General features: G+C 43.5%; 1 protein-coding gene across 1 annotated transcript; it reads right to left on the minus strand.

Moving 5' to 3' along the window:
* Positions 1 to 11645: 11645 nt before the first annotated feature.
* On the minus strand, positions 11646 to 19301 carry AHSG (alpha 2-HS glycoprotein). The gene is made up of 7 exons (XM_037027558.1): positions 18992 to 19301; positions 16946 to 17056; positions 16476 to 16560; positions 15946 to 16109; positions 14316 to 14417; positions 12996 to 13091; positions 11646 to 12354 (listed from the first exon to the last, which is right to left on the minus strand). The coding sequence occupies exons 1-7, from the start codon at positions 19202 to 19204 to the stop codon at positions 12028 to 12030; spliced, it is 1098 nt and encodes a 365-aa protein (XP_036883453.1). The 5' UTR covers positions 19205 to 19301; the 3' UTR covers positions 11646 to 12027.
* Between the last annotated feature and the right edge of the window lie 5394 nt (positions 19302 to 24695).

Here is a 24695-nt window from a genome sequence, read left to right on the forward strand (position 1 = left end):
TGAATGTCTGCAGCTTGGGTTTCTCGGCTCTACAGTGGACAGATAGCTAAGGGCTTTGGAGGGTAAGAAAGAGGTTCTTCCATGCAACTAATATACTAAGTTCTTCTCCAGTCAGTAAAGTTATTATTTTGTGACTAGCACAATGCTAGATACTAGAAATACAGAATTAAGAAAACATACCCCTTGCTCTGAGGAGCAGAGCACAATAAAGTGTGATGAGTCTGAACACAAAAGAAGGTCTAGGAGTTAACACTTAACCCTAGGTCTTGGTAGTCAGAGGCGGCAAAAGGAACGAGTGAAGATTGACTGGAGCAGATGGCATCTTAGTTAAGCTTTGAAGAGTGAACAGGAGTTAGTTCCAAGAATTGTGGCAGGGCAGAGGGATCACATGTTCAAGACCTTGAAGTGGGAGCAAGCAGACTCAGGGGTATTCTACCAGGAATCTAAGCACCAGTAATAAAACTAAAAAGACTTTTTAAATGAGTACCTATTTTTCATCCATTCTATCAAAAACAACCGGACAATTATTTGCTTCAGTGTCATGTGGCAGATACCAGGAACTAATGGGTTGCAAGTCACCAGTCACTGACAGCAGAGAGGACCTGGTGTGGTGCAGGTTCGTGGTCCTCATAATGAATCTCTCTGTGATATGGGGGATACGTGGCTTGTGATTCAATGAAAATTTGTGACAATCCTCAGCCTTTTCTACAGTTTAGCAGGTAATGAGATAGTCTTTCAACTTTTTTAGAGTTAAGATATCTAAACTCTAGAAATGCTCTTTAGCTAAAATAAACCAGGCCCCAGATATGATGGGTAATTTTTTTCTACTGTGGTTTTATCCAACTTGAGTGTGTGTGTGTGAATTAGAAGGCAAAAAGGAGGAGGTAAGAAGGGGAAGAGGAAACGGCAGGCTACCAAGCAAAGAGGTAGGCTGGCAGCGACCTGGGGGCCAGCTGTGCTGTGATTTGCATAGCATTCTCAAAACAATGGGGAGTCCCAGAAGGGTTTTAAAGACTTGATTCTCAGAGACACCACTCCAGGTAGCCCTGATGAATGGTGCCAGCTTCTGCAGGACACCCTCATCACCAGGGTCAGAAGCAAAAGAATAAACACAGTGTCAGTCTGTCTTCATGGGGCTCCAGTTCATACTTGCAGGTTCTAGCCTGTTCTCAGTCCCCCTACTGATCTTCTCTTTCTGAGCACCTGCCCTGTGGACTTGAGGCTATAGCATTAGACACAGACAGCCTTACAGGTACTGTTTATCCAGCTCCCACAATAAGGGGGGCACAGTTGCCTGAGCCAATTCCCTGTGATACCTCATTTGGTTGAACCCTGATATAGTTCTGAGCAACAGTGACCTGTCGGAGGCAGTACGGCTGCAGAAACAGGAGTGACAGTGCAAGCAGAGAGGAAGGGGTAGATCTGAGATGTATTAAGGATGTAGAAAATCAAGACTTAGTGACCTATCAGAAATGGCAGGGAGGATGAGAGCTGGACCAAGAATGACCCTAGAGGTTTCAGGCCTGTGACTAGGCTGAGGAGTTGTACTGCCATCACAGGGGTGGAGAAGATTTGGGAAGGGAGGAAATGAAGAGTGGAGCTGGGGACTGTTAATTGGAAGAGCCCAACAGATCTCTAAGTGGAGATTTATAATAGGTGTTGGACATATGCACCTGAAGCTAAAAGGGGATGACTAGGTCATCATCAATACCACAGGGAGGCTAAGACAATTGCAGTGATGGGCTCACTCTGGGAGGTGAGGTAATAAGATGACTGTTGAAGTGAAACTCTGGGAAAACTAATATTTAAGGGACAGAGAAAATGAGTTACAAAAGGGGGGGAAGGGAGGGGAAGGGAAGGAGAGAGGAAGAGAAACATCAATGTATGGTTGNTGCAAAACCCAGGGAAGGAAAGGGGAGGGGAGGGGAGGGAAAGGAAGGGAAAGGGAAGGGAAGGGAAGGGAAAGGAAGGGAAGGGAAGGGAAGGGAAGGGAAGGGAAGGGAAGGGAAGGGAAGGGAAGGGAAGGGAAGGGAAGGTCTGTGATTGAAAGGCTGCAGAGGAGAAAGCCAGGCTCCATGGATAAGAAAGGATTGAATGCAAAAAAGAAAGGGGTAGTCAGAGGGTCAGATGACACCAAGAACTTGAACAAAAATAAAAAAGATAAACATGTATCCATTGGATTCTGTACCCAGGAGGTTCCTGGTGGCCTTTGTAAACACTAGTTTCATTGGAGTGGTAGAGATGAAAGCTAAATTGCAGCTCAAAGGAAAAAAAAAAGACCATTTAGGTTAGGCCCAGGTTGAAAATTTATAATTTTGAAATTAGAGTGAAACAAATGTAATAACCCATAAAATGACATGCTGTAATGAATCCTGGTATGAATTAAGCCCACTAGTATTTTCTGTCCTCATTTCTGAACATGATAAGGGGTGTGGCATACCAATGAGCACATTCCATACACACACAAAAATTTTAAGTCCATTAATGTAGTGTGTCACTAACTTCACACGCATCCCAACTTCTATCATCTTAGCTGCATACAACATAAGAGGATAACAGCAGCAACAAAATTTTTATTTTCTAAAAAATATCACCCTGGCCAGTGTAGCTCAGTGGATTGAGCGTGGGCTTGTGAGCCACGCAATCACAGTTTGATTCCCATTCAGGGCACATGCCTGGGTTGCAGGCCAGTTCCCAGCAAGGGACACACAAGAATCAACCATACATTGATATTTCTCTCCCTCTCTCCTTCCCTTCCCCTCTAAAGATAAATAAATAAAATGTTAATAAATAAATAAATAAATAAATGGCTGCTCTTTAAAAAAAATCTATAATTATCTTTATTTCTAGATTAAAAATACACTTAACTACGCTGTTTAAAAATCTTATTGTTTTCCCTCTGCCTCCAGATCTAAGCCCACTCTCTTTTTTTAAATATATATATTTTATTGATTATGATATTACAGTTATCCCATTCTCCCCCCTTTATTTCCCTCTGCCTTGTACGCCCCGCTTAGTTCATGTCCATGAGTCATACATATAAGCTCTTCAGCTTCTCCATTTCCTATACTATTCTAAACCTCCCCCTGTCTATTTTGTACCTGCCATTTGTGCTTCTTATTCCCTGTATCTTTTCCCCCTTTCTCCCCAGCCCCAACTGATAACCCTTCACATGACTTCCATTTCTGTGATTCTGTTCCTGTACTAGCTGTTTGCTTAGTTTGATTTTTAGGTTCGGTGGTCGATAGTTGTGAGTTTGTTGTTACTTTACTGTTCATAGTTTTAATCATCTTTTTCTTAGATAAGTTCCTTTAACATTTCGTATAATAATGGCTTGATAATGATGAAGTCTTTTAACTTGACCTTATCTGGAAAGCGCTTTATCTGCCCTTCTGTTCTAAATGAGAGCTTTGCTGGATAGAGTAATCTTGGATGTAAGTCCTTGCCTTTCATGACTTTGAATGCTTCTTTCCAGCCCCTTCTTGTCTACAAGGTTTCTTTTGAGAAATCAGCTGATAGCCTTATAGGAACACTTTTGTAGGTAACTGTCTCCTTTTCTCTTGCTGCTTTTAAGATTTTCTCCTCTTTAGTCTTGGGCAATGTAATTATGATGTGCCATGGTATATGCTTTCTTGGGTCCAACTTCTTTAGGACTCTGAGCTTCCTGGACTTCCTAGAAGTCTATTTCCTTTGCCAGATTGGGGAAGTTCTCCTTCATTATTTTTTCAAATAAGTTTTTTATTTCTTGCTCTTCCTTCTTCTGGCACCCCTACAATTCAGATGTTAGAACATTTAAAGTTGTCCCAGAGGTTCCTAAGCCTCTCCTTATTTTTTGAATTCTTGTTTCTTCATTCTGTTCTGGTTGAATGTTTATTTCATCCTTCTGGTTCAAACCACTGATTTGAGTCCTAGTTTTCTTGCCTTCACTAATGGTTTCCAGTACATTTCTTTTCATGTCACTTTGCATAGCCTTCACTTTTTTCTCCATTTTGCATCCACGTGCAACCATTTCTATGAGCATTCTGATAACCAGTGTTTTGGACTCTGCATCTGATAGGTTGGCTATCTCGTCATTGCTTAGTTCTATTTTTGGAGCGTTGATCTGTTCTTTCATTAGGGATATATATATATATATATAGACAGACAATATATATATATTGTCTCTGCACAGCTGTTATGTTGTAAGTGTCAAAGCCTTAGGTATTCACCAGGGTGGGGCAACCCACTTCACTTTATTTGACACTGTCCATGAGGGAGGTGTCCAAGAGGGAACAATGCTGCTCGCTCAGCTCTTTGCTGGTTTTCAGTCACTTTCCCTGCCACCAACAAGCAAATTGGGCCCTTCTGGTGCCGATTCCTGGGTGGGTGGGTTTGTGTATGTTCTAGGACCCTGTGGATCTCTCCAACAAATGCTTCTGTGAGGTTAGGAGCTTCTCCTGGCACCAGAACCCCTACAGATATTTATAGCCAGAGGTTTTGAGGCTTTATTTCCCCACACTAGAACCCTGGATTATGCAGTCTGTCTTGCTTCCCAGTTGTTCCTCCCAGTTTATCTGCACACAAAGGTGGGACTGACTGGTCCCCAGCTACCACCTTGCTGTGCATTCTCTCTGCCCAGGCTGCCTATCTCTGCCCCACCTACCAGTCTGAATGAATGTTTCTTCTTTAATTCTTTGGTTGTCAGAATTCCATACAGTTCGATTTTCTGGCCGTTCTGGTTATTTTTTGTTCTTAAATTGTTGTTCTTCTTTTGGTTGTACAAGGAGGCAATGTGTGTCTACCTACACCTCTATCTTGGCTGGAAATTAGCAACAAAGTTTTAAAAAATAAATGGAAATTTGGGAAGTTAACACCACCATGATTTTATTTCCTTAACTGCAAATAAAAGAAAGTAACACATGAAAGAGAGGAATACAGGACTGAGGAAGAACTTCTTAAAAACGTGGAAGAGGCAAGTCCACCTTGCTAGTCCACCTTGCTTGGCCAGGTAGCTTGGTTGCTTGGAGCATCATCACATGCACCAAAAGACTGTAGGTTTGATTCCAGGTCAGGGCATATACAGAGATTGCAGGGTTGATCCCTAGTCAAGGCATGTACAGGAAGCAAATGATTGCTGTTTCTCTCTCACATCAATGTTTCTCTCTCTCTTTCTTGCTCCCTCCCTTCCTTTCTCTCTAAAAATCAATAAACATATCTATTGGTGAGAATTAAAAAACTAAGTAAATAAAGAATTGATTTTTTTAGAAAATGGATGAGACTTGAGTACATTTATATGCTGAGGATTTAGGGCCACCAGAAAGGGGAAGATTAAAAATACAACAGAAGGAGGAAATTTTATGGAATAAGACCACTCAGTAAACTGAAGTTGTAGAATAGATTAGATTGGCAGGTGGAGAGCATATAAAGCAAGAAGAGCCAACATAGAAATCCCAAGTACTCTAACTTTCTTCTTAAGTATTTCATTTAACCACTCTTTTTTGTTTTTTGAAGATTTTATTTAATTATTTTAGAGGGGAAGGGAAGAAGAAAGAGAGGGAGAGAAACATCAGTGTGTGGTTGCCTATTGCATGCCCCCCCACCAGGGACCTGGCCCACAACCCAGGCATATGCCCTGGCTGGGAATCCAACCAGTGACTTCACAGGCCAGCACTGAATTCACTGAGTGACACCAGCCAGGGTGGGACTCCAACTTTTTATAGATGGCTGAAAGAGATAGAGACAGAGAAAGAGCTCCAAATAGGAGGTAAACAACAAGATTAAAATATTGGACAATTTCATGCAAAATAATTATTTTATTGTGTTAAAAATTTAACTGAAGCATGTTTAAAATTTGAGTTTATATGAACAAAAATTGGCCTGAATCAGGCAACATTTCATGTAGCAGATAGAAAGGACCTCCAAAAAGCCATACAACATGGAAGACTTTTTTTTCTTTTTTGTCCTCATTTGAGGATATTTTTTTCACTTCTTTTAAAGAAAAGGGAAGGGAAAAAGGAAGGAAGAGAGAGAAACATTGGTGCAAGAAAGAAGCATTGATTAGTTCCCTCCTATAAATGCTCAGAATGGGAACTGACACCCGGACCAAGGGTTACATGCACCCATGACCTGACCAGAGATCGAACCTGTAACCGAGGTATATGCCCTGACTGGGAATTGAGCTCGCAACCCTTCAGTTTATCGGACAATGCTCTAACCAACTGAGACACAATGGCCAGGGCCACATGGAAGACTTTTATAAGCAGAAAAGAATGGGAACAAAGAAGTTATACTAGACAAAAAAGAGAACTAGTTATTATTGCAAAGTTATTTTCAAGTATGGGTGTCCAAACTTTTGACATCTATGTACCACACTGAAAGAAGAAGAGTTGTCTTGGGCCATACATTAATGTATTGCAACATGTATGCAAAAAAAAATCTCATAATGTTTTAAGTAAATTTACAGTTTTGTTTTGGGCCAAATTCACAACTATCCTGGGCTGCATGCAACCCATGAGCTGCAGGTTGGACACGCCTGCATGAAGATGGAAGGAGTCTGCTAGGAAGGTTACCTCACTGGTGCTGCTCAAGCAATTCCTGATTAATTAGTTTAAGAGTTCATTTCTGGGAGAGTCAAACTGTAATTAAGTTGCCTTGGTTCGGTGCAAAAGCAACTCCATTTTGATCCTGTTGTCTTGTGTTTAATAATTGTCATGCCACTTACAACTGTAAAAAGTTGTAACACCTAAATGTTCAACAGTAAGAGAATAGTTAACTATGCTATGTCCATTTGCTCAAATACTGACTAGTCATTACAAATTATGTTTGTGAGGCCTATGTAGTGACAGAAATGTTTACATTACAATGTTAGGTTTTAAGCTTAATAGTTGGATAGACCATTGAAACTACAGGATAACTATACTGATTCATAAAGCACCTCTATGGAGTAGGGTTGGGAGGTAGAAAAACTTCAATAGAAAAATGTTACTAGTGTCTGAGACATGGGACTTGACTATAGGAGGCATTTATTTTTATTCTTTCAGCTTCTCAGTATTTTCCAAGTTTTCTTTAAAGGGCATGTATCATTTTTAAAAACTAAGTAAAAATTTTTTTAAAAAAGGTTTGATATCAAAGACAAGGGGGTGGATGGGGAAGTGGCTTGGGAGGATGCAGGATCAAGGGGGAAGTGACTCTTTAGGACAAGGATTGTGTGACAGTCTGAGGTCAGTAAGAAGGGTGAAGCTGATGTGAGAGTGGACAGGATGCCGTGGAGGGCAAAGTAATTAGGGAAGGTGAGGGGTGAGGATGGAGTGGGGGATAGCTTGAAAGAAGAGAAAGACATCTAATCTAAACAAGAGTGAAGCATGTAACAACCAATGACTTTGGAGAGAAGTGGAGGGAATTTCTTACCTGGGAACATTTACTTTATTTGGAAACTGGGAGTTTCAATCTATTGAGAGTAGAAATGTAGGAGTGTGATTGGAGACTTGAGAGGGAAATATGCGGGTTAGCTATTGTGTGGATGGGAAATAGAATAAAAATGAGGATAATGAGGGGGAGTAGCCTCATGGTCTCATCTGAGGATAGAAAGCAACATTTGTCAGGCTATTAAGAGCCACGTTGTGGGAAGGCCTTCAGCTGGACCCAGCAGGCGGTAAACGGGAATGGAAAAGTCCAGCTGGAGTTGTGGTCTGGAAAGGCACCTAGTCCAGAGGACAGAGGTCAAGATTCATAGAGGATGCTTGTGTATCACTGAAATGACTAACTGTGGGCCTGAGACTCAAAAACAAGGAAGGGAAACCAGGAGGGTTCTGACAGGTAAACTAACATAATACATAGAAATAGAGGGGCTGAAGCCCTTAATGAGACAGAACAACCAGTTTAACCTGATCATGGGTGACTGAGGAGTGGATGAGAAAGTGAGTAAGGGCAGAGCAAGAATAGAGCAAGGTTTGCCATCAGGACGAGGTCAACTCCTCGATGAGGGTGTGGTGGTGGGAACAGAGGGTCACAGAAACAGAGGAACAGTAGAGGAGGCAGGAGTTGTTGAAAGGGTGGGCCATCAGCAGGGGTGTTGAAGTTGACTACAGCTAGAAAGCAGGGACACTAAAGCCATTGGTGAATGTGGGGGAGTCCCTGGGGATGTCAGAGTCATAATGACAAGGATGGGAATGGGCATCCCAATGGCAGAGGAGAATGAAAATTTCAGGGATGAAATTCAGGTGGTAAAAGATCCTAAAAAGTCAGTGCAGTGACAAGAATGTGTCAACACCAGCAATCTTTCAGGAAAATCATTAATTGGAAAATAATGTTTGTATTATCTTAGCATTCATCAAATATTGTTAATTGGTACAAGTATTGAAAAATATACCTGAAGTTCAATAACTTTAGAATATGAGTTAGAAGTGATTAAAAAGCTACTAAGAAGGCAAGTAAGTAGGACATAAGCAATGCTATTAATTTAAAAGAGATCACTTTACAAAATGTTAAAAAATATTTTGAGAAAATACAGAGCAGCATTAATGCAAAAATGTGTAATAAACACAATAAATGTAACAGATCCATAACTCATCATCTCTGTGTTTATTCTTGGGAATAAATTTTCTAGAATAATCACACTTTGAATAACACTGAGTCTTCCGGCATGCATCTCTTAGATAAATAAATCATATAAGAAATAGATCTCGGTAAATTCAAGAGAAGAAACCCTGGAGACGTTTGGAAGTGTAAAGTTGGAATTCAAAAGAAGAGGCCCAAGCTGGAGCTGCATAGTTAGAAGTTATCTGTATATGACTAAGAGTTTAAACCATGAGCAAGAATGGACTTGTCAAGCAGCAAGTACACATTTAAGAGAAGGTAAAAAAATATGACCTTCTGAAGACACTAAATTCAGAGGCCAGCAAGAGGGAAGCAGAGAGTGAAGTCCGTCACTGAGGACATAGAATGTGTCAAGAAGTTTCCAAGCATCTACTTCTAGCACCTCATTTAATCTAACTGTTTAATTCCAGGCTGTTGTATACACCGGATTGTATAAGGAGGGCAATGAGAAATGAAAGGTAAAGCAACTTGGCCCAGGTCATGCAGGATTCACTGTTGGATTCACTGCTTCCTTAAGAAGCATGGGTTAGCCTGACATAGAATAATAAACTGCATGATTTCAAGATAGAGATGAGAGAAGTTGAGGTAACTAGGATGAAATGAACCACTGCCTCAGTAAATGGCACCACCACCTACCCAGTTAGCCAAGCCACAAACCCAGAAGTTATCCTCCACCTCTCTCTTTCTCATCCCCACATCAAATTCATTAGCATATCCTAGGAGTTCAAATTTATATCCTTGTTTTACTGCATCTGCTGCCCAACACCTCTGTCTAAGGTACATTTATCTCTCCCCTAGGAAGCTCCAGTCACTTATTACCCCGTGTCTGCTCTTGCCCAGCTACAATCCATGTTCCCTACAGCAACTAACAAGATGAATGGCACTGGCATTTGGAGCATCAGTAATCAATGTTCATTGTTGGGACTAAACTGGTCAGGTGGTCCTGCTCATTTCAGAATATTTAGCACTGCCAGCCTCTGCCCAGTAGTACCCTAAGTAAATGCTTCCACTTCCAAACATCTTTCTGAGTGAGAAGTAATTCTGTCTCACCCCACCTGACCCCATCCCCAGGTTGAGAACCATAGAGACTGAGTGATCTTTTAACATAAATCTGAATATGTCACTGCCCTGCTTAAAACCTTTAATGGTTTCCCATTGCACTGAGAATAACTTTCCATCTCCTTCTGGGGACCTCAAGGCTGCTCATGACCTGGCCCCCATCCATTTCTCCAACCCCATCTTTTATGGCCCTCTGCCTTCTCCTCTTGCTTCCTTCAGCCCAACTTGCTTTCTCACTCTTGGCTACATTGAAACTATTTCCTGCCTCTGGGCCTTTATACCTGCTATTCCCCTGGAATAGCTCCTTCTTTGACTCTTCTTGACTGACCCTTTTCTCTCTCTTCAGCCTTAGGCACTAATGCTTATGTAGGTGTGAGATTATCAATGGCCATCTGAGCTAAGACTGAAAGCTGGCATTGCTAAGAGATGGAGAGAGGTAGGGGAGGGGAGGGGAGGGGAAGGGAGAAGAGATGACATCTTTTGAACCCCTGGATCTGGCTGTGCCTTAGGGAGAACTTGTGCATTTGAATTCTCAGTACACAAGGCAGTAGCATTTCCCTTTTTGCTTAAGATACTTTGGGTGGGATATCTATCACTCACTTTCCATGGAAAACATTGTGACGAATACTCCATGTGCTTCCTCAGTCACACCTGTGTGTACAAGGGTAGACAGAAGATTAGTCTCTTTTAGCACTGGGTGAAATGTGACTCTTCAGGATCTCCTTGCAAGCTCCCTCAAGGAAAAACTGGGGTCCTTGGCAGAGTTGCTCAAATCTTTGCATTTCCAGTTCTCCACTAAATATATTTGCTGGCATCCTGCTCCATCATCATCTTCCTTTTTTCTTCCATCTTTTTCTCTTTTTCTCTAAATAGGCTCAAAATTCTTTCTTGAAAAAAAAAGTCTTCTCTCCACCCAGTTATCCTTTTAAATTACACATTATCTCTCTTACCCCTCACCATGAAACTCCTTGCAAGAGAATATAAGTGCCTCTCATTTCCTTATCATAGACATACCACCAATCAACCCTCTGCCACCAGGCTTTTACACCCACCTGTCTAGTAAAACTGTGTTTGCCAATGGTTACCATGACCTCCAAGTAGGTCAGCTAACCATGGCCTTTTCTGGGTCTTCATTCTCATTGCTTTTTCTGCAGCCTTTAGCTCAGCTGACCATACCTTCCTCATCTTCCCTGGCTTCTGAGATACCTAATGGTTTTCCCACCTTCTTGGCCATTCCTTCCGGATACTGACTTATTGGAAAATCCTCTAGGCAAGAGTGGTAAGGTGAGGGTCAGTGCTTGATCAGTCTTCTTGGTTCACATGAAACAACTCAACTACTTGTTAGTCCCACCTCTTTAAAATTCCATATGAAGGGGTCCATCACTTGGGTTGCTCAGAACAACCTAATGCTGGGTGACCAAAATTAAAACTGTCTGGGCACAATTCTATAGTGAGAACTGTTTATTGCTTTATGTTATCTGAGCACTTGAATAGTGTCTACAAATGTCCACTGGATTTACCTGTCCAGGTAGTCCTCTTCTCTTCAAACCAGAGCTTTCACTTGAAGCCTTAAAACGGATTGGCTAGAAAGACCAATCCCAAATCATGACATGAACTGTATTCAGTATGATCAACAGGTATTTAAAACATATATATAATAAACATATAATTAAAGTGAGGTTCCTGTATTAAGTACCATTCTCTCCTCACCTAGGTATTGGGGAAAACAACGGTTGGCTTGTCTGTACAAAGTTCAGGCACTTGGTCCTCCTTTAGCACTAATTTTGAACTTTAGGAAAAGAATTATTTTCTCATGAGGAAATGGGCATATCCTATGGGTTTTGAGCAGATTCTAGTCTCACTTTTTCCTGTGTATAGTAATGTAGCAGCTTTTCATTCTATTTTGTCTCTATTTACACTTTGATTTTGCTTAGAAATACTTGTGTCATGGCTGTTGGGAAGACAATCCATGCATATGAGCTTAGAGGGAGTGGGCAATGAACATGACCACATTTCAGCTTAGAACCTTCTTTATTAAGGAAGGACCTTCAGACACTTGTATTAATAGGCAAATACAAGCTTGGCCAGAACACCTGTCAAAACCCCAGCTCTCATTTTTGTGACGTCAAAGAAGGTGGAGAGCAGTGGTGGTGGCTTAGCATCAAACAATGACCACTGAGTGGCTGGCTTTATCCCTCTTATCAGACATAACTGTCACCCCCTCTGCTTCTGTTTTCTGAAGGGTGAAGAGAAGTTGGGATTCCAGGCTTGATATTAATCTAGACCACATGTATCACTTGCTTTGATAGCAGACAAGGCCCCTAGCCCTACTCAGACTTGGACAAAATGGTGGCTATGTTCTTTTCACCAATCCTTCTCGTCTCTGACCTTCATCTAGATCTTGAAGTGTCTAATTCTCCCAGGGCAAGGGCGGACCAGTGGCCCAGTAGCAGCAGGCACTCCAGGCTGTACCGCCGTGTGTGCTTTCCCCACTTGGAATGCTTCTCCCGAGGCTGACTCCACTGAGGCCACACCTGGGAAGGTGTGGCGAAGGTCATGGTGTGCCTGGTTCACTGGTACAGATGGCGGGGGAGCTGCCACCAGGAGGGGTCTCACCACCTTGCCACCTGCCAGCAGGTTAGCTGGAGGGGGTGGAGGCACAGCTGAAGCCACCCCAGAGGTGGGTGTATTGGTGTCTGGCTGAGGCTGTAGTAACACAGGGTGGAGAGAGAACCATTTCCTTAGGTTAGCAAGCGATCTTTCTCCTCCCAGACAAAGCCACCCATGCTTCTGGGTGAAGCCACACCCAGTTCTTTCACAATAATAATTTTTACTTGCAAGGAATCTGGCAAAAAAAAAGGACTACCTAGGAGCAAAGGATTATCATCAGAGCCAATGGGAGGGTAACTGGCTTACAGTCACCCCTTCTCCCCAGTTGTCTTGGGGGTTGTGGACTCATTATGTCCCATGAGCAAAAGCACCCCACTTGATGGCTAACCTTCAACAGCCTGTCACCCCCTTTGTTCTCTACACCTGCAGCAACTGGGAGCTGCTGGGCAGAGCTGGCCATCTGGTCTCCGCAGCACAGAAAACCATTCCCACTCCCTGCAGATAAAAAAGGTGGCCTTTTCAACTACTTACTAAGATGGTTCTGCCCTGTAGGCACCAGCTCACAGGAAGGGAAGGAATGGCTGAAATACCCTCCCATTTGTTGATGGTTCCACACAACCCAGTGCTATTTATCACTGTGGGGCTCAGAGGGACAGGGCAGCAAATGCCCTGTGATTACGAACACACTGCATACAGGTTAAGGGGTCTTCGAATTCTGAAGATGAGGGCAAGTGTATCCCTGATGCCATTACCTGTGTTTGGAACACTGTACAGGACACTTCATCAGCAACCCCAGGATCACCCCCAAGAACCTTCTTATAGATGGTCGCCTTACAGAAGCCATATTGCTGCCACAGAAAGACAGGAATTAGTTGAACTGGTTCAGTAAGTGTATTTCACCCCCCAGCTTCACTGATACTCCAACACATCAAAGGGAAAAAATTGAACTCTTAATTCCTTTTTTCAACTGTTTTGTCGAAAGTTTATAGTGTCTGCTTACAGAATATATAAAGAATATAATTCTTTATAGAATGTGGAAAGCACAGAAATGCTTTGAGAATGGAAAAAATCATGCATCATCCCCTAAATGGTAGTAACTCAGGAGAGCTTCCACTAACAACTGTGTCTTTCTTTATTATTTTAAAATACTGTTATATATAATTTAAAAATTGAAATCATTGTGACTATACCATTCTATATTCTGTGTTTTTCACTTACTGTAATATGAGAGCATTTTCTCACATAATTCATTATTCCTTGAAAACATGATTTTTAGTGTCTGTATAATTTTCTATTCACTGATATGCCATATTTTATTAAATGGCTTTCCCCTGTTAGACATTCAGATCTTTTGGGGGTCATTTTGTATCTGTGATAAATCATCTTTATAGATATGTTTTTAAATTGTGAAACTATTTTATTTTTTCTTTTTATTTATTTTTTTAATTTTACTTTTCAATTACATTCAATACTTTCTTTAAATTTTATTTATTTATTCTTAGAAAGAGGGGAAGGGAAAGAGAAAGAGAGAGAGAGAAACACTGCTGTGTGAGAGAAACATCAATTGGTTGCCTCTCTTACACACCCTGACTGGAGACTGAACCTGCAACCCACTCATGTGCCCTGGCTAGGAATCAAACCAGTGACCTTTAATTTTGTGGGACAATGTCCAATTAACTGATCTACACCAGTCAGGGATAATTACCTTCAGTATTATTTTGCATTAGTTTCATGTGTATATAGATAGATTTCTATCAAATGTCTCTTTGGGCTAAATTCTAGAAGTGGGCATTATTGGCTCAGGGCTTGAAAGATTTCATATCAGAGGTGTATCTAGCAAATCTGGACTCCACAGTCCCAGCAACAGGGCATGACTTGGCTTACTTAGGGACAGTCTGTTTTTCTGAACTCCAGGGGAGTCCAGCAGATGAGATGATTCGGGGACAGCTATTAAAGGGAGAAGGTGACATCCTAGAGGAGGGCCTGGCATGATGCAGCCCCACAGGGAGTGGGTATTCTGTACAGTGATCTCCTTTCCACAGCCCCTTGCTCCCAGGACCCGGTCCACTCACCTTTTCTGCAAGCAAGTTACATTTGGCTGGGTCTGTGACCTCTTTGGCAACACAGTCAGTGGCAGCCACTGCAAACTCCACGTAGGTTGCAGGTGGAAGAAGCTGATGAGAATAAATGAAAATGCTCATGAGGCAATATGACAGCATGAAAAAGGCAGAGAAGGAGAAGCCAGAGAAAAGTAGCCAGGGCCATGGCATTGCACCCTGCAAGGAGCACCACAGTGAGTGGCCAGAAAACACAGCCCCGATGGGTTGCATGGGGTGGTTACTGTGGCCTCACATTCCGAAGTGCTTGTACACAGAGGTTAGGGGTGGGTCTCCCCTAAAGGAGGTGCAGGTAACTTCTGCCCATCATTCAGGACAGAGTGAGTTTTTAAATAGGAATCGGGAGCCCAGAAACCAACCTTATGCTGATCCAAGTGAAAACCCAGCTTCCCCGCCCCCCAGCCTTCTCTCTTGGGGCTGCACTTTGAGACCCAAGTTTANCAGAGAAGGAGAAGCCAGAGAAAAGTAGCCAGGGCCATGGCATTGCACCCTGCAAGGAGCACCACAGTGAGTGGCCAGAAAACACAGCCCCGATGGGTTGCATGGGGTGGTTACTGTGGCCTCACATTCCGAAGTGCTTGTACACAGAGGTTAGGGGTGGGTCTCCCCTAAAGGAGGTGCAGGTAACTGCTGCCCATCATTCAGGACAGAGTGAGTTTTTAAATAGGAATCGGGAGCCCAGAAACCAACCTTATGCTGATCCAAGTGAAAATCCAGCTTCCCCGCCCCCCAGCCTTCTCTCTTGGGGCTGCACTTTGAGACCCAAGTTTACGCCAAGGGGAGGGAAAGTAGAGATTAATTAATACCTCTCCCACAAATTGTATCAAGTAGAATCAAATGAAAAATAGAAGTGAGAATATGGAAGATATTTAAGCTTTTTAAAAAGTTCTTAAGAAGCATATGGACATTTAAAATAATCAAATTTCTGTTATTTGGTATAGTGTCGGGGTGGGCGTCCTCTGAGAAGCACACATTCTGGCTAATGGAATTATCATCTATACAGTGCATTTCCAAGTATGCCATGGTGGTATCCAGCATACCATTTTTCTTAAATATTAGAATTCTTTTGCATTCAAATATGCTAAGCTATCTATAGCACAATTAGATTTTTTTTCAGTGATTCAAAAGGCATTTTGGGATCCTGCCATTATATGCTTATCTGTATGAGTAGGCTTGCACCTTTATAAGCATCTATTATGCGAGTGTTGTCGATGGCCAGTGGTGATGGCTGTTAAGGATGTGGAGACCCACGAATTTTCAGTGAGTCCTTTTGGGTAATGTGAGAACTCCTACCCGCTAAACAGTGAGCCCCGGTGTTAACTAGAACTGAGGAGCTGGGGACAAGCAGTGACTGGCTATTTATGGTAGAGTGGCTCAGCATGGAGGAGGCACTGAGGGTTCTTTGGGCCCACGTGACACTCAGGGTCCTCACATCCTCCATGACTCTTTTCCCTTTTTTTCCCATCCCCCCCTTGCCTTTCCATTGCTACCCCTGCACCTGCTCAGTCCCTCACTGTTCCTTTATCATGTTCTTTCCCCAACGCTTCACCAAACTGCCCATTTTGTCAAAAGATCTCAGTCTTACCAAAAGTTGAGCCCGGGTAATTTCCACAAGCTGAAAGTAGGAGCCATTGTTATCCACATTGAAAGCTTCCAGCGCAGCATCTACAGCGTTTGCCACCCCGGTGTCGTTAAGCGGAGCTAGCAGGGGGCAGTCTGGGCACACTTTTCGCACGTCCTCTGCAGAGTCTAGGCGCAGAGAAGATAAATGGATAGGCCGTAATTCTCTGGGGCATTCACCCAGCTCTGCTTATTTAGAAAGGGCTAAGACATGATCCAAATGGCTTCATGCGATGTCTCTGCTTCGTACTAAACCTTCAGGTGGCTCCTGTCGTGCTGACACTCCTGCAGGAGTCCCTCTCTCTCTACCAGGGCAATTTTCACCTCCAATGAGAACATCTTTTAAACCAGTTTTAAAAGCCCAGAACCCAGGAAATTTGGCTTCTTCTTTTCCTCACCATCAAAGGGTCTAGAACTACTCATGCAAGATAACAATGCAGGTTCCTTCCTCACTCTCTCTACCAGGTCAAATAAAATAAGGAGAATCATCTCTACCTGGACTGGAATCACATTTTGCAAACAACACGGAAAACTGGCCGTCCTGTCTCAGCACACTGAAATCACAATCTCCTTCCACAGCCTGGAGAAATAAACCCACAGTGAGGGCCCTGGAGATGGGGTTGACCCTTCACTTCTCACCCCGGGGTGGAGCGGGTCCCTCAGGCATGGTTGTCAAAGGTGAGCCTCACAAAATCACCATCACTGGATGATATTGGCCCATTACACTCTGATTGTGGGAGGGCTGCAATAAGCAAGTTGAACTGTTGCAAAAGATCAGCTCTAGGGAAGGAGGTTTCAAACGGCAGTTTGAGAAACTGCATGCTAGCTGGGCATGAGGGCCAGCTGAGCAGCTGGGTAAATGGGCCTGTTCTCTGCACAACCATGATCTCCTCTCCAGGACATCATGGGTCATCCCCCAGCACCCCCCGCCACCCTCCTGCAAGCACCCTAAGAGTGCCACTCACATGATCTCTCAGCTGCCTCACAGAGCAATTGACCACAGGGGTGGGATCCTGTACATGGCAGGTGGTTTCCAGTGTGTCTATTTCAATCTCAAACACTTCTCCCGTGGGCCGCTGTGGAGACAGAATGAAGAGGTAAGGAGTGGATTGCCCTGTTCCTGTTGATCGGGTGGAAGTGCAAGTCCTTGTTGAGCTTAAACCCACCCACTGTTGGAGAGGTGAGGAAAGTCATTTCTACTGTGAGTCTGCAACTCCATCCACCTCTGACCTGCCCTGCGGACTGGACCCCAATAGGGCCTCCTGGTCCTCCCCTGCTGGCTGGACAGGTGCTCCAAGAAGGGGACATGGGCCTGGATGGGTTGATAAAACCACAGCTATCACTCTGAGCTCTATTTGGAGCCTAAAAGTGAGGGCTAACATTGATTTAAGTTTGAAAATTTCACCTTTCGAGCAGCTTTTAAAAAGTCAGCTTTGGATTTTTCTCAGTTAAGCTGCAAAGTAAGATGCTGTAGAATAAAAGCTTACTATTCTACTCATAATATCTACTTTATCTTCTCCATCCCTCCATCAACTTCTTTTTTTCTCCCCTCTCTCTCATCCTCTACATTCCTTCCTTCCCCATTTCCTTTTCCTTCCTAAAAGTCCTTGGATTTTTCGGTTTGCAAATGCTTGATGCAGAGTTGTTGCCCTCTACTTCCCCCTGCTGGTGGTAAGGGGGAAGAGGCGCACCTCTCTGACACAGGAAGCTGTATTCTAAGTCCCTAGCACAGGCCAGTGATAGGGGAGCTTGTAACACTCCTTGGAATTGTTCTTGCCAGTTCACCCATTTCTGTATCCTTTCTTCAAAGCCTGGAAAATCAAGAAGGTATAAGTATGCCTTTTTTATTTTGCCCTATTTATTCTTGCCTCTGATATATGTTCTGCCTTATTCACTAGTACCCGAAGCCTCAAAATCTCTTCTCCTGGAGAAAGCTGTGTTTTATGATGTGCAGATGTGTCCAAGTTAACTTCCTGAACACACTCAGAGCTGCAGGGAACAGGAGCTGCACGCCCCTGGGTTTCTCCAGGAAAGTAATTCTCAAGCTCTGCCTTTAGTGAAAACCACGCCTGTTCGTCACCTTTCCCTCACATGTGCACGTTGTGTTTTATTCCCCCTGAATCTGTGCTTTCTCTGGACTTCAGTAAGGTTGCAGAGCTCCTTGAATCCGTCTGGGACTATCCTGATTTTAGATATTTTATCCCATTAGGAGATCAGAGGTTAGTCAATCTGGACAACCTGATGATGTTTATCTTATTTGCCTTTCTAGATTATAAACCTCTCGTGGGCACTATGTCATTTCTCACTTTTGTATTGGGTTCAGCCACTAAAATGCCACTATTTGACTGCTTTTCATGTACAAAAATGGCAGTTTCACATTGTTCAACCTAATACAGCATCTGACACTAGTTCTTGCCCACAGAAGGATTGTAATCAACATTTGCTGAAAGAATTATTCCTCACCAGATATGCAATCTAATTTCAAAATAGTCAGTAGACCGATGCCTTTTCCCCACCTCTCCAAACTGACAAAGACAATACCTATGGCACAGGACTGGGGCGTGGGAGGAGTTAAGGAGATAATACATGTGAAAGGGCCTGGCATATGGTAGGTAAATTATCAAATGCTCTTTTCATTCACTTTCAGTCTTCATCCAGAAAAACAGAAGCAAAGAAAGATAAGTGATTTCCAGTCAGTGATAATTAGGGAACTAGAATCTAGTCTCTTACACCCAGGTTGTGCTAGCAAGTCACACCTTTTCCCTTTGATCTTCAAAATATCCCTTTCTTCTCCTGCAACTCTCCCCCAGCCCCCGCACTTTCCTTGTGACTCCTAAGTAGAGATCAGGATGTGTCCTCTCTTGCCCTCCACTTCCTCCCTCCCTCCCTCCTGGGGAGAAATCGGTTTATCCTCTGCAGTTTCACTTGTGCTGGCAGAAGTGATCTTTTGAGACACCCAGTTAAGCTCCACAAACAGGCTCTCTCAGCTCCTATGCAGCAGGTTCGCTTACCCGAGGCCACACTTTCACTTTGTCAATCTGGTTCAAGGTGTGCTTGTAGCCTCGATTCCTGTGCTTGTTGATGTAGTCCACAGCCACCATAGCAACTCGCTCTACTTCTGGGTCATCACAGTTCAGTTGCCCATGGGCCAGACCTACGCCAGGCGGGACAGCGTAGCAGTCCCAGAGCTGAGCAAGGCAGAGGACCAGAATGGGGAACTTCATGGCTGCTCCAGAGGGGCCCCGGAAGGTGAGCAGGTGCTGGAGGCTTCAGGACTAGCTCAGGTGCTCTGCTGGGAAAGGTAGACCAATGGAGAGGCCGAGGGCTTTATTTATCTGCTGAAGCCTCCCAGAGAAATTGCATAAGGGTGGGGGACGATTTCCGTTGTGGTTCCAAGAGAAGGCCTGCAAACATGAGCCCTGGAAAAGCAAACAGGTTAGGACATTGCTGGCCACCCCCCCCCCAAATCTGCCAAATCAGTGCTTCTGAGAATGAGGTGGGGGAGATGCTCTAAAGTTGTCTGGGAATGTGGTCCCAGCAGTGGAGAGAAGAGACTGAGGGGATGATGAGGTGTGCATCGAGCGAGGTGGGCTGTTGAGTGCTGCAGTTTGGCAGCAGAGTGAGAGCCTTCTGTTGTGATCTGAGCACACCGTGGGGTCTGTGAGGGTAAAAATGGGGTGTGTAGAAATTTGATAAAATCCTGTCATGTCGGGGAGGGTTATCTCCTCCAAGAGACACCTAGAGGGAGGACAAGGCCCACAGTTGCAGCAAAGGTACAGATGATCTAGAGTAAAAAGGGAGGGCTAAGGAGATGCTAAGATCTTAGGTAAGATTCTCGGAGGAAAGAAAGAAAGAGAGGTGTTTCTTCCCAAAGCGGGAAATGGGGGCAAGACCAGGGGATTCCCTCAGCAGAGCCAGGGAGGAGGGCCATGGCTAGTAGAGCAACATGGCGCTCTGTGTCCCCTCACCCGCTTGGCTCTAGACCTGACTGCCAGGGCCCTGTTGGTGACAGTACAGACAGCACTGCCTGGGTCTCCTGGGTGGCTGGGTGTGATTGGCACCAATGGCCCTGTGCCACCTGCAGCTCAAGCCCCCAGCAAGTGCACAAGAGCAGCACAGCAGGTGCTGGGTGGCAGGGTTAGGCAGGGGAGCTAAGCTAACAGCCATTCACTTGGCAAAGCTCTGAGGTTGAGTCCTCCACTGCAGCGGATACACCACAGGGGCAGCAGAGAACACAAATGCCTCCTAAATGTCCTCTGAAGACTTAGCAGAGTTCAAGTCTTTCTGGCCAGAGCACAGGGCCACAGTGTCAGTTCCAGGCACTGCCTTTAAAGTGGCCCTTGACAATCCCAGGTATAACTTCCAAGGAGGGTGGCCAGGATAGCGAGAGGCTTAGAAAATATCGTATGAGGACCTGGCTTGGTTTAACCTGGAGCAAGGAAGCCCTACATGGAGACCAACGTGTTCTTCAAACATTTAGAGGTCATCATAGTGTGGGGGCGGATTTGTTCTGTTGTTTGCTATTGCTTCAGAGAATGAAACTTGTTTTTTAAAAAAGAGGGGGCCTTTTAGGGGGGAGCTTACTAATATTGATTTGCTGGGGGAAGGAGGGAGATGGGGAGTGTGATGGAGCATAGGAAGTAGGTAGAAGGGCAAATTCCACATTTACCCCCAACTGCTCCTACACTGACACAGAATCCTAATGACGGAAACTGTGGTCAGGATTGCAGGTTCTCTTTGACAGGGGGTCCTGGCTCTTAGAGACACAAAACAAGCTCTGGTCCCCTGGGAAGGCGACCCACAGAACCAGGAGTGACTTTCCATCAGCCTTATGCCCCATTTTCTTCAGGATCTTGATTCATGAGCAACTTTTTGTGGAGGCTATGCTTTTCTTTCTTTTGTTTTTTTGTATTGTTTTGGTTTTATAAATTCATTTTTAATATAAAATATGGCCATTGATAATTGAATCTGAAAATCACAAAAACTATGTTCAGGGAGTAAATATTTCATGTGTTATAAGCTCAACTGTAAAACTATAACTTTATTTTCCACAACACATTTGAATTCCTAACTCTGAGCACTCTTTTGTGAAAATGTAACTGCTCCCAGGTAAGCTATCTCATAGTCACTTGGGCTGAAACCAAGTCCCATCAAGGACTGTTTGCCTCTTACGTTTCTTCTCCCCTCTGGGATTAAGAGCAAGCCTGAGTGGAGCAAGCCTGAGTATTGCGATTTATACAAATTCCACTTCAGTCAAGGGCAGAAAGGGGTTCTCCTTTGCCTAGTCAGGCTGCAAGGGCCTGTGCTGGCATCATCTGTCTCATTTGTCCTTAGTCACATCCACCTGGCATGTCCACTCATGAGCCAGGTCCTGCTTGCCCCATCTAAGCCATAGACAAAAAGTCCTCCTGCATCCCTGATCAGGGGTCCCCTAATCTCACCAGTGACCCTTGCTAGACTACAGGCCTCTCTCCGCTGGGTGCTACCTTCTCCTTAAACTTGGGGAAATTTAGCTGCTGTGCCCACCCACAGCGTGGGGGACACCATGAAGCTGCCTTTGAGCCCATCTGCCTAGACAACCCTGCAGCCGTGGCCCACCACTGCTCTGATGCCACCTGCTACTCAGGGGACTTCTCTGTGCTACCGGCACACCCACTCTCCTCCCTCATCCCATGGCGAGTTCTGGGTTCCCTCTGCTCTGGGATTTCCACACTCTTTTTGAGGTGGTTCTATGGACACCTCAACCTGAAGGTCAGGGGAGGAAGAAATGTTCTGCTTGATCATTATTTCTGATCATTTCTGTTACTTGGAGCATTTCTCTTGGTATCTTTATTCTTGGATCTTCCATGGATGGCAATTTCTAAAGCACTAGGTATTGTCCAGTTTTGCTGGTGCTAGGAAAACAAAAAGGAATTAATAACTGACCTATTATCCTCTCACCTATAAACAGAAAAACAAACTCATCCACAATCTCAACACCCCAAAACAGACATTTTAGTACATTTCCATTTTGTATGTTTTTCCTCTGCAAGGATTATTTTAATGTAATTTAAACCATACTGCATATTCAACTTTGTATTCTCCTTTTTTCATTTCGTATTATAACTGGAATATTCTGCCCATCTCATTAGACTTGAAAAGCATGCTTATAACGACTGTCTATGATTCTATTGTGTGTATCATTTAGTTAAACTTCCCTTACTGTTGGGCATTTAGTTTGTTCTCAAGTGATCACTACCATATACAAAAGTTTGAATGAAATTTATTTAGGAATCTCTGGTGTTCTAGTTATTTTTTCAAGATAGATTCTTATTAGTGAAATTATTGATTCAAATGATTTGCATATTTTCATTTTTAATCGTTTATTTTTATTGTATTTTTTCATAACTATTTGTAACCCTTATACCCTCTCCCACCGCCACTCCCCACCTCCCTCCCCTCAATCACTACACTGTTGTTTGTGTCCATGAGTTCTTTTTCTTTCCTGCTCCATCCCTCCATCATCCCCTACCCAGAGCTGTCAGCCTGCTCTCTACCTATGAATCTGTCTCTATTTTGCATGTTAGTCTGGCTTGTTTATTATATTCCACAATGAGTGAAATCATAGGGTATTTGTATTTCTCTGACTGGCTTATTTCATTTAGCAGTGCTCTCTAGGTCCATGCATACTGTAACAAAGGGTAAAATTTTCTTCTTTTTTATTGATTTGGACTTTTTTCAACCTTACTGAAGTATAATTTAAATACAAAATAATATTCTCACATTTACTGTATAGTTTATTGTACTTAACAAATATATATCTATATTCCACCAAAATCAATATACACAATATACACAATCAATATACACAATATATCTGTCACCTTTAAAAGATACTTGTGTGACTTCTAAGTTATCCTCACTGCATTACCAACAATCTTGACTGCAGATAATCACTGACCTGTTTTCTGTCATACTGGACTATTCTGCCTGGTCTAGAATTTAATAAAAATGAATTTGAATAACATATACTCTTCATGACTATCTTCTTTCATTAGCAAAATTTTTTAAAATTTCAAGTATATTTTATTGATTATGCTATTACAGTTGTCCCACTTTCTTTCTCCCCTTTATCCTCCTCCACCCTGCACCCTGTACCCTCTTTACCATACCCTCTTTACACCCTGTACTGCGTCTTCAGCATTCCTCCACCCTTAGATCACGTCCATGGGTCGTACATATAAGTTTTTAGGTTCTCCATTTCCTATACTATTCTTAACCTTCCCCTGTCTGTTTGTACCAACTATGCTTCTTATTCTCTGGAGCTTTTCCCCCATTCTCACTCCACCCCCTCCCTGCTGATAACCCTCCATTTAATCTCCATTTCTGTGACTGTGTTCCTGATTTGGATATTTTTTTAAAAATATTTTATTTATTTATATATCTTTAGAGGGGAAGGAGAGAGGGAGAGAAACATCAATGTATGGTTGCCTTTTGTGCATCCCCTGCTGGGAGTTAGCCTGCAAGGAACCTGCCTGCAACCCAGGCATGTGCCCTGACTGGGAATCGAACCGCGATCCTCTGGTTCGCAGGCCCGCGCTCAATCCACTGAGCTACACCAGCCAGGCTCCTGATTTGGATATTTTTAAAGGTCTTAATTTCTCTGGCCAAACTCCCTACCAGAAAGTCTGGGCCAGTTTATACCCCCCACCCGTGGAACTGGTGTGTCAGGTCGGCTGCTTCCTGTTTTCCTCCGCTGCTGCTTCCATGCTGACTTCTGTGGGAACTTAGAAATGGGGAAGCATCAGAACTCCTTTAAAATGTAATTTATTAATATCTTTGTTTTTTCCCAAATATTCCATATGTCTAATTCTTTTTTTTAAAGATTTTATTTATTTATTTATTTATTTACCTTTAGAGGGGAAGGAGAGAGGGAGAGAAATATCAATGTATGGTTGTCTTTCATGTGTCCCCTGCTGGAAACCACCCTGCAGGGAACTGGCCTGCAACCCAGACATGTGCCCTAACTGGGAATCGAACCGAGATCCTCTGGTTCACAGGCCCGTGCTCAATCCACTGAGCTACGCCAGCCAGGGCTCATATGTCTAATTCTTATAAACTAAAATAACTTTGATATCAAGCTGAATAAAATGGTCCCTCATTTAAGTTGTTTCAGTTTACTCACAAAGAAATGTTTCCATTTGCTTACTGACAATGAAGAAGAAAATGAATGATACTATGGTATGTTTTCCAAAAGAGCTGTAGCAAAGAGTGCCAAAGGGAAGTTATAGGTATTTCACTGTGCCTGATGCCACCTATTGCAAACTTGGAAAGATTTTCACCTGCCAAATGCCAAGTGCACATACTCATGAGTGCTCCCAGGTCAGCTCCATCGCCCCAGCTCCCGCTTCTTTGCATGCCAGTAGGAGATAGGCATTTACTTCTCTTTTTTGTCATTTGTCTCATTATTTTAATTACTTACCTGTGCAATTTTCTATGAGGCCCACATGACTATATTAAAACAATATTCTTTCCATTCACACTAACTGTATCTGATAGGGTATAGAGGATATCAAGGGCTTGTTAGAGCAGGTAGAGGAGACCCAGCCCAAAAGCCTAAGGAGCAGAAAAGGACCAACCACCTCCAGGAGATGCCAGCAGGGCCCTAGGAGGCATTGCTGGGTGGAATCCCCATGCATGCGGCTGGTGGTGGAGACCTCAAGATGGCAGCTGTGG

This window comes from Sturnira hondurensis, unplaced genomic scaffold (genome assembly GCF_014824575.4).
Source record: "Sturnira hondurensis isolate 20B ecotype Veracruz unplaced genomic scaffold, ASM1482457v3 Scaffold0019216, whole genome shotgun sequence".
Taxonomy (NCBI): Eukaryota; Metazoa; Chordata; class Mammalia; order Chiroptera; family Phyllostomidae; genus Sturnira; species Sturnira hondurensis.